Below are 14,876 nucleotides of genomic sequence, written 5' to 3' on the forward strand. Positions count from 1 at the left end.
ATGACAGAACAAGCGACTTCGATTCTTGACATATATAGTCTCGTGTACACATCACAACTCTATCTTGTTACTCTTCAACCCCCGTATCCTCGCCCCCGCGCCCCGAGCACCCAAAGCACCGGCGCAAACACCAGCGCCACGAACCCGAGCAGGCTATTCCCCCACCCCCACCCCAGCGCGTCGTACAAGCCCAGCCCGCCGAGCGGGATCAGCGCGCCCGCCAGCCCGCGCAGCACCGCGTTAGCCCCCACGACGCTCGCGGCGTGCCCCTCGAACGCGTCGATCAGGTACGTCTGCACCGCGACGAAGACGAGGATCGACCCGAACCCCGTCACCGCCGTCCCGAGCTGCGGCACGATCCAGTGCGCGCGCGCCTCGGCGCTCCAGCCGTAGATGAAGAGGCCCAAAGGGAAGGTCAGGGCACCGGGCACCGTGATGATGAGCGGGAGGCGGGCTTCGGGCGTGACTGGTTTCCCGGCCGCGGCGCAGGATTTCACGTTCCGGTCGCTGAAGTTGGCGATGTAGCCTAGGCCCGCTAGGGTGCCGAAGCCGCCTGCGAGGAAGACGAGGCCGGCCGCGGTCGTGGAGAAGTTGTAGACTTCTTTGAATACAAAGGAGTAGGTCGAGAAGAGGAGGTAAAGTGTTCCGTAAAGGATGGCGACGTACGTGCACATGACGGTGACGATGGGGCAGCAGAGCAGCATCTTGGTCGGCCGCAAGATGCTTCTCGCGAACAGCTGACCCGGGGTAAGATCCAGCGCCAGCTTCGATCTGTAGTTGGGATTCCCGTCTCCTTTCTCAGTTTCGCGGCCTTCCGCTCGAGCAGCACGGGGGCATACGTCTCCTCGAGCACAAAGTACGCGAAGACGGTCACGACGCCGACCACGATCGCCATGATCCAGAACATCCACCGCCAGCCATGGACGTCGGCCACATACCCCCAATAATAGGCCCAACCATGGGCCCCAGAATCGTCCCCACCGACCAGACCGAGACCGCCCTGCCGCGGCGCTCGCACGGCATCACGTCGGCGATGGTCCCGGAGCCGATGGTGATGGTCGCGACGCCCGCGAAGCCCGAGAGGAACCGGAACGCCAGCAGCATCGCCTCTCCCTTGGCGAGCGCGCAGCCCACGGTGAAGGCGCAGAAGAGGGCGTTGGTGCAGTGGTAGACCACGACGCGGCCGTACAGCTCACTCAGGGGCGCGAGCAGCAGGGGCCCGCACGCGAAGCCGAGCACGAAGATGGAGACGACGAAGGTGGCGAAGCGATCCGAGGCGGTGCCAAAGTCGTCCATGACGGACTGCACGGCTGGAGCCAGCATTGAGGATACTAGGGGGCTGGAAAGGGGGAGTGGTCTAAGTCAACAGAAAGCCAATAGATTAGGCTGTGGGGGATTGCACCTACACCAAGAAGCTGATCACGGAGATGGTCAATATGTTTGTCCATTTCTTCCGCGACGACCAGTTCAAGGGATTCGCAGGGTCATCGCTCTCCGGCTCGGACCACCCAACCTCGATGGTAGCCGCCGCATCGACGATAGTCTCGGCAGAGGAGTCCGACAGGTTCGCTTCCTTTGGTTCCATAGATGCGGCTGATACTAGTCACACCGTTGCCGTATGAAGGTATGTAGTGGCTGTGTATTCACTACCAGCGAGACTGGAAGAATTTAGTGCCGAATGGGTTTGGAACAAAAGGGGTATTGGTTTGCGAGATTACGCTTCGTCCCAAAATCTCGGCGCACTAATAATAACCTCGCCGAGGACGTTACAGCTGCACGCTGTACGTACTTACCTAGGTTGTTTACCAGCCCCCTTTCCCCCGTACCACACCTGCGAATGGAGCGAAGGAAAGTGCGCAGTCACGAGGGTCGCATTTCCGGTTGTCCCTGCATACTTCATATGATTTACATGCTCAACTACGTGTCATGTCCTCCGTACTAGTGTTCGATGCAGGTGGTATCCATTGTCACATCATAAAGGGGCGCCAATGCAAGTAACCGATATAACGATATTGTGCTTAAGTGGTGAGACCCAAGAACCAAGAGGTGGGGACCGACCGGGGAACGTTGCCAAGGAATAATGTGCTCAAAGAAGCTCAACCCCAAACTTATAGGCTCCGGTCTAGCATCCGAAGCTAGTGCGCGCATCTTCCCTGGGTATGTAACCTGTAACAAATCCAATTCCGGTGAGAGGTCGGATACGGATAATCATTGGCTCTAGACCCATCAGCTGGGAGGTCCGAGATGTTTACGTCGCCGATCTCCCGCAAACCGTTCGTAGTGCGACATTGGCTGATGGGGTGTTTGCGTGGTAACTTGCACATACAAGTCTAGATTCTCAGGGGTCCGTCCGAGTTAGAATATTCGAGATGTCTTTGGGTAACCATCTGGAACCGAGGGCCAACGAGCTCGCATGAAGGACGTATTGTAATGCTAAATATGGGTTGTTGGTGTAATTAAGTACTAATTCGTCTCTGAGATCTCCATAACAGCGAAATATACACTGACAAGTGGCTGAACACCCAGTAAGAGATGTTGTCATACAAGGCATGATAATTACTATAATGATCAAGAAATCAAAAGCTCATACGCCTATGCTTTAGTAGCCACAGTAACCAGTAATTCCAACTCCATCGTGAGCCCATCCTTCGTCGTCATTTTATCCCACTCCGTAATCATTTCCTCCCGTACTTTAGGCCGCATATCGACAGGGACTCCACCGAACGTCTTCCCCGACGAGCTCGACGCCAACCAATCCACCATCTCCGCCCCGTCCTTGGTCGACTTGGAGATCTTATTGATCGTAAACGTACATCCCCCAAAGCCCGCCGCATCAAGCAGCCCGCCCATCTCCTGCTGCTTCAGGAAACGGGGCTCCCCCGCGATATTATGGTCGTAGCCCCGGTACGCTTCCCGCGCCAGCACTTCATCCTTGATCCGCTGGTGCGCGGCCATGAAATCGCCCGACTGGCCCGAGACGCCCAAGCGGCCGCCCGTTTTGAGCACGCGGCCGAACTCGCGGAGCGCGCGCGGCTGGTCCGCGACCCAGTGCAGCGTCGAGTTGCAGTACAGCACATCGAAGCTGGCGTCGGGGAACCGGCTCAGGTCCTCGGCGCAGCCGACGTGGAACGCGAGGTTCTTGTTCTTCCCTGCCCCGACAACGGTCTCCTGGGCGAGGGCGATGCGTTCCGCGCTGGGGTCGATGCCGACGACGGACCCGTGCTCGCCGACGACGTCGGCGAGGTGGGCGGTGAGGTTTCCCGGGCCGCAGCCGACGTCTAGGACGCGCATGCCGGGTTCCAGGGCGAGGCGGTCGAGGAGGAAGAGGCCGGCGTCATATTGGGTGTTGTTGACCACGGTGTAGGTCTGGGCGAGCTGCTTCGTATCACCCATTGCTGTATAAGTGGTTGGCAATAGAGTGTGTAGTAGAAGTTGACCGATTAGGAAGTGTTCGCAAACAATGAGGCACGAAAGAGGTAGGCTTCTGCTAGTTGTGTGAAGGTCAAAAGCCGAACGGCGTTGTTGTTAACTAAGGGCGTGCATTACCGTCTTTTCCTCCCAGAATGCGCCATGCCATCAGTCGGCAACGTTTATCTCCCCGGCCACTCGCGGGCTGTACTACGGGGGGTTGTACAGTTCGCAATTTGTTTCATACCAAGACCACGTGGGGCCCGGGACCCCGTTAGATGAATGTGCAAGGTAAGCAAGCGGCCGGAGCGTGCATGGGAGATCTGCATCCTTCTCCGCGATGCGAGCTTTTGAGCACGTTTTCGGGGTTGCAGTGGATCTTCCTATTGGCTACCGCTACCGGACTATTCAAAATCAAGTACTACTATGCCCGTGGCCCCGCAATTCAAGTACTCCCTTACCCAGGGGCTCGGTCAGGGGTGCACGCTACCATCGGCAAGCTCCGTATGGCGGTTTGGCAATATGCAGGCGTAAAGTAACCGTAGGATCGTGAGTTAGTTGGGACGAGTCAGTGATGCAACTGCTCCGTAGCGTGTGGGTTTACTGATTCCTCTTCATGGGCCCCTATCGTACACCACATTTCGAGAGAGCAGACAAAGGGCGCACACTCCATAGGGTGATCAGTACGTGTGCTTTTGTGCAAGATGCCGTTTTTGCGTGCTCAAGATACCATTGTTCACATTCAATCAAGTTTTTAGGTGTCTTCCATCCTGTGGATGTCCGCTTGCTGGAATCTCTACTTGCACGGAATACTTTTGCCCAATACTCTCACCAGCCATGCTCGACGTTACGTCGGCAACAGCGATGCTGGAGAAGCTCCCGGTGGCGTTTACTCTCGCAGTAGTAGTAGTTACTCCGCGCTCCTTCCTTGTAATTATGAAGCTATACTGATTCTGCCGTAGGCCGGTCTTGCATTCGTTGCGCAGACACTCTGGAGGAGGCGCTTTCACCCCCTTCGCAGTATACCCGGACCTTGGCTCAACAGCATATCCGAGATACCCGCAGCTCTGGCCTTGGTGAAGGGCGACCAGCACGTCTATTACCAGTCCTTGCACGAGAAATATGGACCAGTGGTGCGAGTTTCACCAAACGAGCTGAGCTTCCTCAGCGCCGAGGCCCGGGAAGAGATCTATGGCCTTCGTGTAAGTTCGCCCAAAACCTTTGCATTTTCTGAGCTGGAATCGGTGATAAACTGATGCGTTTGAACAGAAAGGCGGCTTGAACATGGAGAAAAGTCCCATCTTCCTCGGGGCAGTGGGCAAAGTGGACGGAGCGACTGGCGTCAGCCTGGCTTTGAACGCCGATCACGCGCGTCAGCGCCGGGCACTGGGCTATTTGTTTACGAATAGCGCATTGTTGCGGTTTGAGCCCCTCATGAAGCTGCAGGTCCAGAAGTTCATCGAGGTGATGAAAGAAAGGACGTCGCAAGGGAAAGCTGCAAACGTTGCCAGCTGGTGTGAGTTTCTGACCCTGCCCCCTCGTCGGTCGAGTCATACCTAACCCGAATGCAGACACCTATCTCGCCTTCGACATCATGGGCGATCTCTGCTTCGCGGAACCCTTCGGGTGCCTGGACCAAGCCGCGAACACGGAGTGGTCCACCTCGGTCATCAACGTCTTCGTCGCCGCGACGTGGACGCAGGGGATCCGCCGGCTCTCCGGGACGGGGACGTGGCTCGAGTCCTTGATGACGCGGGTGTTTGTGCCTGCGAAAGCGGCCGAGTGGCGGAATACGCATCTCAACAACTCGCGCGAGAGGACGCTGCGCCGACTCGCGAACTCCGACCAGGATCACGCGGACTTTATCTACCATATCCTCAACAGCGAGTCGAAGAGCTCACTGAGCCACAGCGAGATCATACTGAATGTGGCCTTGTTCATCAGTGCGGGCACCGACACCACTGCCACGGCGCTTACGGGATGGACCTATTTTATTTCTACCCATCCCGAGGTGTACGAGCGTCTAGTGAAAGAGGTCAGGGGCAACCTAGCCACCGAGAGCGACATCCGCTGGGAAAAAGTACGACACCTCCGCTACCTCGAAGCCACCATTCACGAAGCCCTTCGCCTGTTCCCGCCCTCGCCCGCAAGCCAGCAGCGCGTAGTCCCGCGCGGCGGCGCCACCATCGACGGCCACCACGTCCCCGCCGGCACGACCGTCGCCGTCCCGCCCTGGGTCTCGACGCACTCCGCCGCGCACTTCCGCGAGCCCGACGCGTTCCGGCCGGAGCGCTGGCTCGGCGAGGACGAGCGGTACGCGGAGGACCACCTCAACGCCTCGCTGCCGTTCGGCACGGGCCCGCGGGTCTGCATCGGGAGATACCTGGCTTACATGGAGATGCGGCTGATTACGGCGAACCTGTTGTGGAATTTCGATATCGAGCTGGACAAGGGGGGATACGCGAAGGAGAACTCGGTTTGGGGTTTGGATGGGAATATGAAGCGCATGAAGGTCTTTCACTCCATGACGAAACCGGATCTTTGGGTCAAATTGAGCAAGGCCCAAGGGTAGATACAGTATTATTAGACATTAACGCTAACTCGGTTACGGTTGAGTCATTTCATTCACACGGACGTCCTCCTGGGGTCGACGCTCATCGTCTTGCTCAGCTGTTCGTCGAACAAGGTCCGCGGACTCAGGTTCACGGGGTCGAGGACCCAATTGCTGTGCCTTTTGGCTTCCGAGTACTCAATCATGATGGTCTTCTCCAGCATCACTTCCAGGGGCCCCTTTGCCTGCGATGAAGGTCGCGACTTCATCGAGCGGGCTTTCGTGCCGCCGGGACCGGTGTTGGCAGCTATAGTGCGTTGTGCCGAGCCATGAGTGTTGATGCTGTGGTTGCTGTGGTTGCTATGGCTGCTGTTGGTGCCGCCATGGGGATGGGAACGTAAGGTGTTGCCGTACCGTAGCGTGCCAGCATGCGCTACGTCGCGGATCAGCACGCGGAGGACGGGGATGCAGGCGGCAATGATGGTCACGGCGATTTCGGCGGTGCCGAAGACGATCACGGGCGCGATGTCGTCTTTGGTATCCACAGAGTCAGCAAATGCACCGATTGGGTTTCCACCAGATAAAGTTGGATTACTCACAGGTCGGATCGGTGCTGCCCAGATTGATGAGGGTGCTCGCTTTGATAAACGATGACGCACCGGCACTGGAGAACAACGTGTTAGCACCACGTGCGAAGTTGGGATTCTTCACCCGGTTAGAGAAAGGGGGCCGCGTCACTTACAACGCCATGAAGCTCAAGGCTATTGCGACACCCAGCTTTTCTCTTTTGTTCATCTGGAGGCCCAAGATGACGGGCAACGGAAGTATGGCGAGGATGATATCCATGACTCCGGACCAGATGGCAGCCCCGATGGCAAACTTGGCCACGATGTCCGGGTCCCAGCACGTGCCAGGGAGTTGGAAGTTCCAGTGCTTTTGGATGGGAACGCATTGGATGCACGTAAGGACCTAGTTTCTTGTAAGTAAAAGATACACACTGAGGACAAAGGGGGACCGCCTGGCAACTTGAGACTCACTATGATTCCACTCATGAGCACTCCAATGGACGTGATTATGAAAATCGTCAAAACCCGTTGCCACCTATAGGGTAGGAGACGGAGTAGGGATACTCCCGCCGACGCCTTGGAGAACGCGACAGCAAGCACGGATGGCGCGGTGGTGATATCCTGCAACATGAGCAGCGCCTCTGAGCGGGTCGGGTCTACATTCCAGATATGTTCTCCCGATCCCAACCGTACGCTGTAAACGGACAATATCGTTTGACTCAGCAGTAGTATCTAGGGAATTGTCAGCAAATTAGGCGTCTCGGTTACAGTATTGGTAAACGTGTGATAAGCGAATTTTGACGTACCCAGGCGATCAGTAAGATCCAGTCATCAGCAGGAAAGATGTGGCCCCGGAATATGCGACAGTAGAATCGCAAAAGCACGAAGAAACTTCCCACGGCAGTCAAGGCCCATGTGGAAGTGATTATCCATGGTCCGTTGGAGTTCTGGGGTAAAGCGGTCGCCATTGCGGGATCGATAGGCGCCATGAGGTCATTGGGTCTGATATATGGTGACGGGCGCAGTCATAGTGCGACTACATACTAATTGTTCTTTGAAGAGATTAAGGATGTCGACAGATTTACCGCGGAGAGCTGTGTTGGTAAGGGGCTTCCGGTAGATGAGATGAATTTCAAATAGAGTAGGGCGGGCTCTAAGCTTTAATATCGGGCGACGACCCCGACTCTTCCATCAGACGAGGGAATGATTCAAGACGAAACGCGGGCACCTGGGGAAACTACTGAACTTTACGGATTGGTTTCAGAATAAAGGCATTGACATGACTGCAACAAAGGCTGGAATGCTGCTTAACGCTAACGTGCCCGAGATTTGTCAGTATGGCCACATGGCAAATTCCCGGTGCGGCCGCTTTTCATTGTCGCCCGTCCGATGATTGACCAAAGGGCCACAACAAAGATCTGGCGGCGATGGCCATCCGTCTTATGTAAAACCGCCATGACGATCTATCGTCCAATTTCTGCCAGAATCAACGTCTCTGTGACATATCCGTCGTCGCATGAAGTTGGAGCGCGCCTTTGGCTAGGATACCCCTATTCCAGCAATAAGTGCCAAGGGGACCAACACCCGGCCCAACAGGCCTGGTCAGGATTTGCGGGGTTACCCAAGAGTATATGACCTCGGAGAACCATAACATGCGTCAGCATGACACAATCCAAGAAATGCAACTTCATGCCTGGAAAAGGTATCACCCTACTCTCATCTGCGACGCGGCGACGGCTTGCGGCTTCGGCAACCAAACCTGACGGTTCTCCCAGTCGCACAAGTTCTCTAGGCTGGGTTGTATGAGGCGATTATGTTCCGCAATTGGGAATTCCTTGGCATTGTGGTTCATCAACCGGTTCATAGATCTGCAATCCTATGCCCAGCCTAAAAAGGGGGTTGGCCATTACCTGAAAGATCGTGTGTGGCTTGACGTGTGGCTGGGTTGATTGTTGATTGGACTAAGGTTTCTATCCATTGCATAGTGGAAACGAATTTACTATATCTGTGGCTCTGCCCCAGAAAAAGGTCTATTTCTAGTAGCCGGATGAGGGGAGATCCTATACTCGAGTCACGTGCGGGCACCATCCCCACGTACTGTATTCACAGTCGCATGTGAGAGTCCGCGGGATGTCCACCGACATGAGGAGTAAACTGGCGATTGAAACTCCCTTCCTCATTGGACTTCCAGTGACCCAAAACGCTGTGGGTGGATTGGAACGAATTAATCTGGGGCCATACAGCTCTATTAATCGGTCAGCTGAAGCCAGCACTGAGGACCTTGACGTTGATGTTTGGCCATTGAAACAACCATAGAAAGCCATTCGCCTTATACCAGCCAATGGGCTATTGATATTTGCTTCAACAATGAACCGGGATGTCTACCATGTGGGCCAGGAGCTACCTTTACCCCAACCCGAAGGCCTAGAGCATGGCCCGCCGAGTCCTTAGCGCGATCTTCAGGGGAAACCGACAGTATAACGAGTCAGTACCCTGTAGGCAACCACCGATATAACCTCGACGAGTCCGCCAATCCATCCAAGAAATCACACTTCACTTGTTGACCAAATCAGTAATGGACAATATGGATGCGTCAAGCAGTATGGAAACGGCGGCGTTGGAGCATGAGTTCGTGGAAGACAGCTGCTTCTTCTCCTACTTTGTGAGTTGTTGTTTTCAGTGGCTATACTTTATCCCCGAAATATACTGACCCGTGCCTCTTGATCCAGACGGGACCTAGAGACTTGGAACACCATTCAAAATGGCCCTATTTCTTTCGCATGTACGGCAGCGTCATCCCTTTGATGATTCTACCCCTGGCTCTCGTGGGAATTTGGGCCACAGCGATTACAGTCATATGCAGATATCTCCATAACAGTCTGTCTACCCCGTCTTCCATTCTACTGCTTCTTCAGTCGCACCCGAACACTGACCCGTGTCTCTAGTTGCTATGAACCCGGTTCTGCTCACAGTTCTCGGTTTCGTCGTCGGTCTGTCTCTCTCCTTCCGGAGCTCGACCGCGTACGAAAGATACAACGAAGGCCGCAAACTCTGGGCCCAGCTCTCCTCGTCCACCTCGAGCCTGGCGCGCCTCATCTGGGTCCACGTCGACGAGCGCGAGGGCCACGAGAAGGAGGACGTGCTCGACAAGGTCGCGTTCTGCAACATGCTCGTCGCCTTCTCGATGGCGCTGAAGCACCAGCTGCGTTTCGAGCCCTTCACGTGCTACGACGACGTGGACCCGTTGGTACGCCACCTCCCGCTCACGGCCCACGAGGCCCCCGTGGTCGAGGCGCCGCGCCCGTCGGTTTGGAAAGTCATGGGCTGGGTGATGGGCTTAACCATGGCGGAGCCGAACCCGCGACGGTTCGTGAAGACGGCGCAGCGACCGCTGGGCAATGTGCCGCTGGAGCTGCTGGCGCACTGCTCTGCGTACGTCAAGCGGGTCATCGACAACAACACGTTCCCCCGCGTGCCGTACCAGACCTCGGCCATGAACACCATCGCGCTGCTGCACGACATCCAGACCGGCACGAACCGGATCGTGAGCACCCCGCTGCCACTCGCCTACTCCATCGCCATCTCGCAGATCACCTGGGTCTACATCATGCTGCTGCCCTTCCAGCTCTTCAATGCGCTGGGCTGGGCCACCATACCGGCCTGCATGTTCGCCGCCTACATCATCCTGGGCATCGCCCTCATCGGCCAGGAGATCGAGAACCCGTTCGACGACGGCGTCAACGACTTGCCGCTTGACACCTTCTGCGACCAGATCCGCCGGGACGTCCACATCATCACGAGCCGGCCGGCCTCGGATGCCGACAGCTTCCTGCAGAGGGAGGATCATGCGGTGCTGTGGCCCGCTCATGGTGGTGGGTACCACGACATTAGGTCGCAGTCGCTCGAGTCGATTCGCAAGCTGCTTGCGAGGAGGGTTGTTCCGTAGACCCAAGACTTCGGGTCGGATGGGATGTGTTTCACTTCGTCAAAAGCTCGGCACCGAGTATGGCATGAGGCCTTGATGAAGATATAGGGACAATACATAAAAGTGCCTTAGTAAAAGTCTTGCGTTGCGAGGCAGCGGTTCCAGTAGAGACAGAATGCTACTGGACACCGATGCTGGGCCATTTGCCTGAGGCCCCCGGTTAAGACCCATTTGCGTAACAGATACCAATACATGGACACTTTGCAGTTACTTCTGGATTGAATTCTTTTTCATATCTCCATTTATCAAGATCATAGCTGTCCCATTTCAGCGTCGATTGTAATGAAGATGATTCAATGCTAGGTATCGAGCCACTTTGAATAGCATCACTATACGGGAGGCGTGTTATAAAGCACGTAGAATGCAAAGCGGTGTGCATAGTGACATGATAATCTGATTTCTCCTCCTTCCTCACCGATCCTCTAGAGGATAGGTAGTCCGAAAGAATAGTCGAGGAGCTCGGGGATGCACCTCGGGAAAGTCTTGAATAAGCCGTACCCCGACATAAGTTTCGCCCACCGTTGGTATCGGGAAGACCAGCAGGGCTACTACTTACAATTACTATAAACACGAAATTTCACTTCCAAATCCCAAGTTGAATAAGAGCAGCTGGATATTCAATTACGATATCATTGGAAACATCACTGGAACTGTAATCATGTCGTCGCCGGCCCAAGTCCAAGCCGATACGCTGAACAGGTTCCTCGATGCCTGGAAAACCCAGGACGTAGGAACGACCATCGAGTTATGGTCGGAAGACTTCAAGCAGAGACTGCTTCCCTATTCCTTGGGCGCAGCCGCCAAGTCAAGGGCCGAGGCTGCCATTATCTACCCGATATTGACATCCAATCTGTCCAATTGGAAGGTAAGTTATCTCTATCATACATGTTGTGGGCGTGACATATTACACGAAACGCCAACGGAGGTCATTGCTAACTCTTTCAATCTGATAGCTGGAGATCAAACAGATTGTCCACGATACAACCCGAGGGACTGCGGCGGTGTATGCGACCTCATCAGCGGACACGCCATTGCCGGATGAAAAATGGGCGACCGACTTCGCCGTGTTCGTCTCATTCACCGAAGATGGCACGAAAATCAACAAGCTGGACGAGATGGTAGACTCTGCTTTCTACCGGAGCTTCTTCCCCAAGTTTCAGCAGTATCTCGCCGAGACTCGCGGGGCACCGGCTCATTGATCTGGGTGCATTTTTGCACTGCAGACAAGTCTCGAAAAGATGGTGGTAGATGAGACTCAGGATAGGATCTAGTAGGAAACAATTCATAGATGATAACAGAGCCCAGTGGTAAAAGCCCATGTCGTGCATTAGAAGTTATCGCACTTTCAAACTTCGAGGCAGAAGTTCAGCGCGTGACAGTTGGGGTTAGCAGAACTCCAGTGGGCATGGTCTGCTGTAGGGGAGCGAACCCCGCTAAATTACGGGGACCGACGGGAAATTCATAACACCTGATTGGGAGGAGTTGCTGCAATGGTTGGTGCTAGCGCACTCCAGGCAATGTATTTTAGGGGATGCACCCTGAGATTACTGAGTGGCAGCGCACTCCAACACCAGCAGCAAACAAAACAGCGATGTATCGGACTGTACGCTTCACTACATCATACGACGACATAGAGCGGACTCCTGCAAAAAGGTGTCAGGACACCAGTATGCTCAATTTGTCGTTTCATTCATTACAACAGCAGGTAGTACTGAGCCCCAGTGTTCTCACTGCATTGAACAAAAGCTGCTGATCAAGTAAGGTCTGCATTTGTCATTGGCGGGCTGGCTTACTTCTTTTGACGAAAACGGAATTGTCCCGAGATCCTGCATTCTGACTCCCGGACGCTGACCTTCGGTCCCCGACCCTCAACTCCCCAACCGTATCATCCGCTACCGACCAGGCAGCCAATCATCTCTGACCCCTTTTCTCGCAGATGTATGACCTAAACGCTGATTGAAGTAGAACTTTGAGAGTAAAATATGGAACGCTAGAAAGAATGCGACCAAAGTCGTCATGGAATGGACATGCTGTTTGCATTCCGATTATTCGAGTTTATGTGACATGATTACAAGCCATGGCAATTGTCAGATTACACCATACTCTTATTGTGATTGTGACTATCCACTTCCAGCAAACTGTAGGTTGCCCCTGAGCCACTTGGGTTATTCGAAGACCGGAGTATCTGAGTCAGTAAACTCATCGGATCCCAGCTCTGATTTATCGGTTTCGGACTCTGGTGCTTCGGATTCCAGGTCCGATACATCGAGGCAGTACCCAAGACTCTGCGCCTTCTCGACCATTTTCTGTACATCCCTATGCATGAGATCCCAATCCTGCACTTTGGCTATAATCTGCTCCACAAGCTGGTCCCGGTCTGAAAGAAATCGGGACGAAGACGGCTCAACCATACCGGGCTTCGTCGTTTCATCACCACCACCATGGCTAATTTGCTGCCCACCTTCTCCGATGGCAGTTTCAGTCCCACAGGATGGCGGCGACGACGGAACCAGTTCTTCTAACCGGGCTCTGTATGCCGCACGCATAACCTGGATCCCCCAAGTCCGCCGGTGAGACGACAGGTCCTCCTCGTTCTTGGATGCGGGAATCCAGGAAAGAGATGGTTCTCGGGAGCAGGTATAAAGCTCCATTTGGTATTCGAACCGCATCAATCGTGGGTATGGGAGACAATCTGCGGGGCCTGGCGTAGCCTCCGTCTCCGTGTTCGCGATGAGGGGCAGAATAGGAGCAGTAAATAATTGCTCCCAGTCCAGGAGGGCGGTGGGTCGGCCGTTGTCGGGGTCGACAAGGACATTATGCGCTGAGATGTCCCAGTGATGGAGGATAGAACATCGCGGCGGGAGCGGACTGTCGGGGACGACGTCTTCGACGAGGCGGTTGAGACGATTATGGGCTTCGGTGGAGATTGCCCCGCGAGCAAAGTGGAGAGAGACCAGCCCATGCACCTGACGGTCATGTTTCTGTCCGTTTTCAGGGCCGGCCGCAGTGGATGAGCAACCACCGGGGATACTGACGACGAAGCCTACGGGCTCTCTATCCTTGATGTCATCAACATGGCGCGCCTCAATCACCTTCCTCGCACAGCTACCTTCCAGGTGCGTGGTGGCGGAAAGCCCCTCAAAAATACGCGTTAACTCGGCCTTGTAGCGGGCCACCCGTCTCTGGCGCTTGAGTTTGGCCGCAGGTGTCTCCTCCGACACATACTTCGACGCGTTGGGGAGCTGCAAACTGTTTTCGTGATCGTCGAAGAAGAGGCCCTGGCTTAGGCTGAAGATGCTTTCGCGCTGCTGCTGCCGCGGATCATGAAGCTCGTGGTGCGCAGCCTCGATGAAGCTGGAGCAAAAGCGGCGTAAGTCTCGGAAAGGACCACGTGGGAAAGGATACTCGGGACGCCAGTCGCCCATGTAAAAGTTGCTACAGAGAGGGCCCAGATGAGGTTCTTTATTCTGTTCAGCGGTGGTCGGGATACCGTGAAGGTTCATCACGCTGATAGCAACGTGGCCAGATCCCACGTCCGCCTGTCGACACTCGGCGTTAGTATTGCTCTTCTCGGGATAAACGGAGACTGCATCCCCTATGGGACATTGGAACAACGAGGGATAAACGCTGGGACAGTACGGAATAAACACGAGGGTAGGAAGGAATAAACACCGAAATTCGCTTACCAAGCCGGCGTCATCGTCGTTATACAGGCTACCGATTTCATCGAACGGCATCGACCACAAGCTGTGCACCCACTCGGCGACGGTACGGGCAAGTGCGGCTTTAGCCTCGGTTGGGAGCCGGTCCTGGACTTCGTAATAAGGCTGGCCGGGCATGTGTTCCATCAAGATCCACTCGTAACCGCCGAAAGTGCTGCCAGTGGCGTCGTAGAGGAAAACGCGCGGGACAGGGATCTTGGTGTGTTGACGTACCCAGCCAATAGTGGCGACTTCGGAGTGTGTTTTGGTGGATTGCAGCACGGGCACGGAGAGACGCAAGACGAGGTAGCGGAAGTACTGGCGAGGCAAGCTCGAGGAGGTTGTTGCTGGTGTTTGGTGGTGCTGGTTCTTGATTGACAATGTCGATGCTCTCAGAGGCAGATCGGGAGGGAGCGTGACCTTGAAGGCGCGGTTCCATGCGCCTCCCGAGATGGATTCCACGGCAATGTCGTCTGTATTCATCGAGAGGTCCCAGACACGCTCGAATTGGACCTGCAGCAGGTCGCGTATGGCTGGGAGTTGATCTTCGGGACATTGTAGCCACTCGAGCTGAGGGTTCAACCCGTGCCAACCATACCATCGGAATAGTGGCACTTCCCCTTGTTGCGAGTTGCCTTCCATGTCAGTAGGCGACTCGTGAGGGG

At 55.1% G+C, this 14,876-nt stretch overlaps 7 protein-coding genes across 7 annotated transcripts; 3 read left to right on the forward strand and 4 right to left on the reverse strand.

The window, feature by feature from the left end:
* Positions 1-74: 74 nt before the first annotated feature.
* Positions 75-1,585, reverse strand: PG997_005741 (major facilitator superfamily transporter; the record flags this gene model as incomplete). The annotated part of the gene is made up of 4 exons (XM_066810056.1): positions 75-771; positions 840-1,000; positions 1,027-1,339; positions 1,407-1,585. The coding sequence occupies 4 exons, from the start codon at positions 1,583-1,585 to the stop codon at positions 75-77; spliced, it is 1,350 nt and encodes a 449-aa protein (XP_066668979.1).
* Positions 1,586-2,592: 1,007 nt separating this feature from the next.
* Positions 2,593-3,393, reverse strand: PG997_005742 (trans-aconitate 2-methyltransferase; the record flags this gene model as incomplete). Its single annotated transcript, XM_066810057.1, has 1 exon — positions 2,593-3,393. One exon carries the CDS (start codon positions 3,391-3,393, stop codon positions 2,593-2,595), a length of 801 nt encoding a protein of 266 aa, XP_066668980.1.
* Positions 3,394-4,245: 852 nt separating this feature from the next.
* PG997_005743 (Cytochrome P450 monooxygenase) lies at positions 4,246-5,980 on the forward strand (the record flags this gene model as incomplete). Its single annotated transcript, XM_066810058.1, has 4 exons — positions 4,246-4,290; positions 4,371-4,610; positions 4,678-4,924; positions 4,980-5,980. 4 exons carry the CDS (start codon positions 4,246-4,248, stop codon positions 5,978-5,980), a joined length of 1,533 nt encoding a protein of 510 aa, XP_066668981.1.
* A 53-nt stretch (positions 5,981-6,033) lies between these two features.
* On the reverse strand, positions 6,034-7,493 carry PG997_005744 (Integral membrane protein; the record flags this gene model as incomplete). Its single annotated transcript, XM_066810059.1, has 5 exons — positions 6,034-6,491; positions 6,559-6,623; positions 6,702-6,928; positions 6,997-7,257; positions 7,332-7,493. The coding sequence occupies 5 exons, from the start codon at positions 7,491-7,493 to the stop codon at positions 6,034-6,036; spliced, it is 1,173 nt and encodes a 390-aa protein (XP_066668982.1).
* Positions 7,494-9,109: 1,616 nt separating this feature from the next.
* Positions 9,110-10,471, forward strand: PG997_005745 (uncharacterized protein; the record flags this gene model as incomplete). Its single annotated transcript, XM_066810060.1, has 3 exons — positions 9,110-9,187; positions 9,255-9,402; positions 9,471-10,471. 3 exons carry the CDS (start codon positions 9,110-9,112, stop codon positions 10,469-10,471), a joined length of 1,227 nt encoding a protein of 408 aa, XP_066668983.1.
* A 697-nt stretch (positions 10,472-11,168) lies between these two features.
* On the forward strand, positions 11,169-11,709 carry PG997_005746 (uncharacterized protein; the record flags this gene model as incomplete). Its single annotated transcript, XM_066810061.1, has 2 exons — positions 11,169-11,375; positions 11,464-11,709. 2 exons carry the CDS (start codon positions 11,169-11,171, stop codon positions 11,707-11,709), a joined length of 453 nt encoding a protein of 150 aa, XP_066668984.1.
* Positions 11,710-12,675: 966 nt separating this feature from the next.
* On the reverse strand, positions 12,676-14,853 carry PG997_005747 (uncharacterized protein; the record flags this gene model as incomplete). Its single annotated transcript, XM_066810062.1, has 2 exons — positions 12,676-13,945; positions 14,270-14,853. 2 exons carry the CDS (start codon positions 14,851-14,853, stop codon positions 12,676-12,678), a joined length of 1,854 nt encoding a protein of 617 aa, XP_066668985.1.
* Positions 14,854-14,876: the final 23 nt, after the last annotated feature.

This window comes from Apiospora hydei (genome assembly GCF_038363865.1).
Source record: "Apiospora hydei strain CBS 114990 chromosome Unknown utg000005l_segment0_segment0, whole genome shotgun sequence".
NCBI classification, from domain to species: domain Eukaryota; kingdom Fungi; phylum Ascomycota; class Sordariomycetes; order Amphisphaeriales; family Apiosporaceae; genus Apiospora; species Apiospora hydei.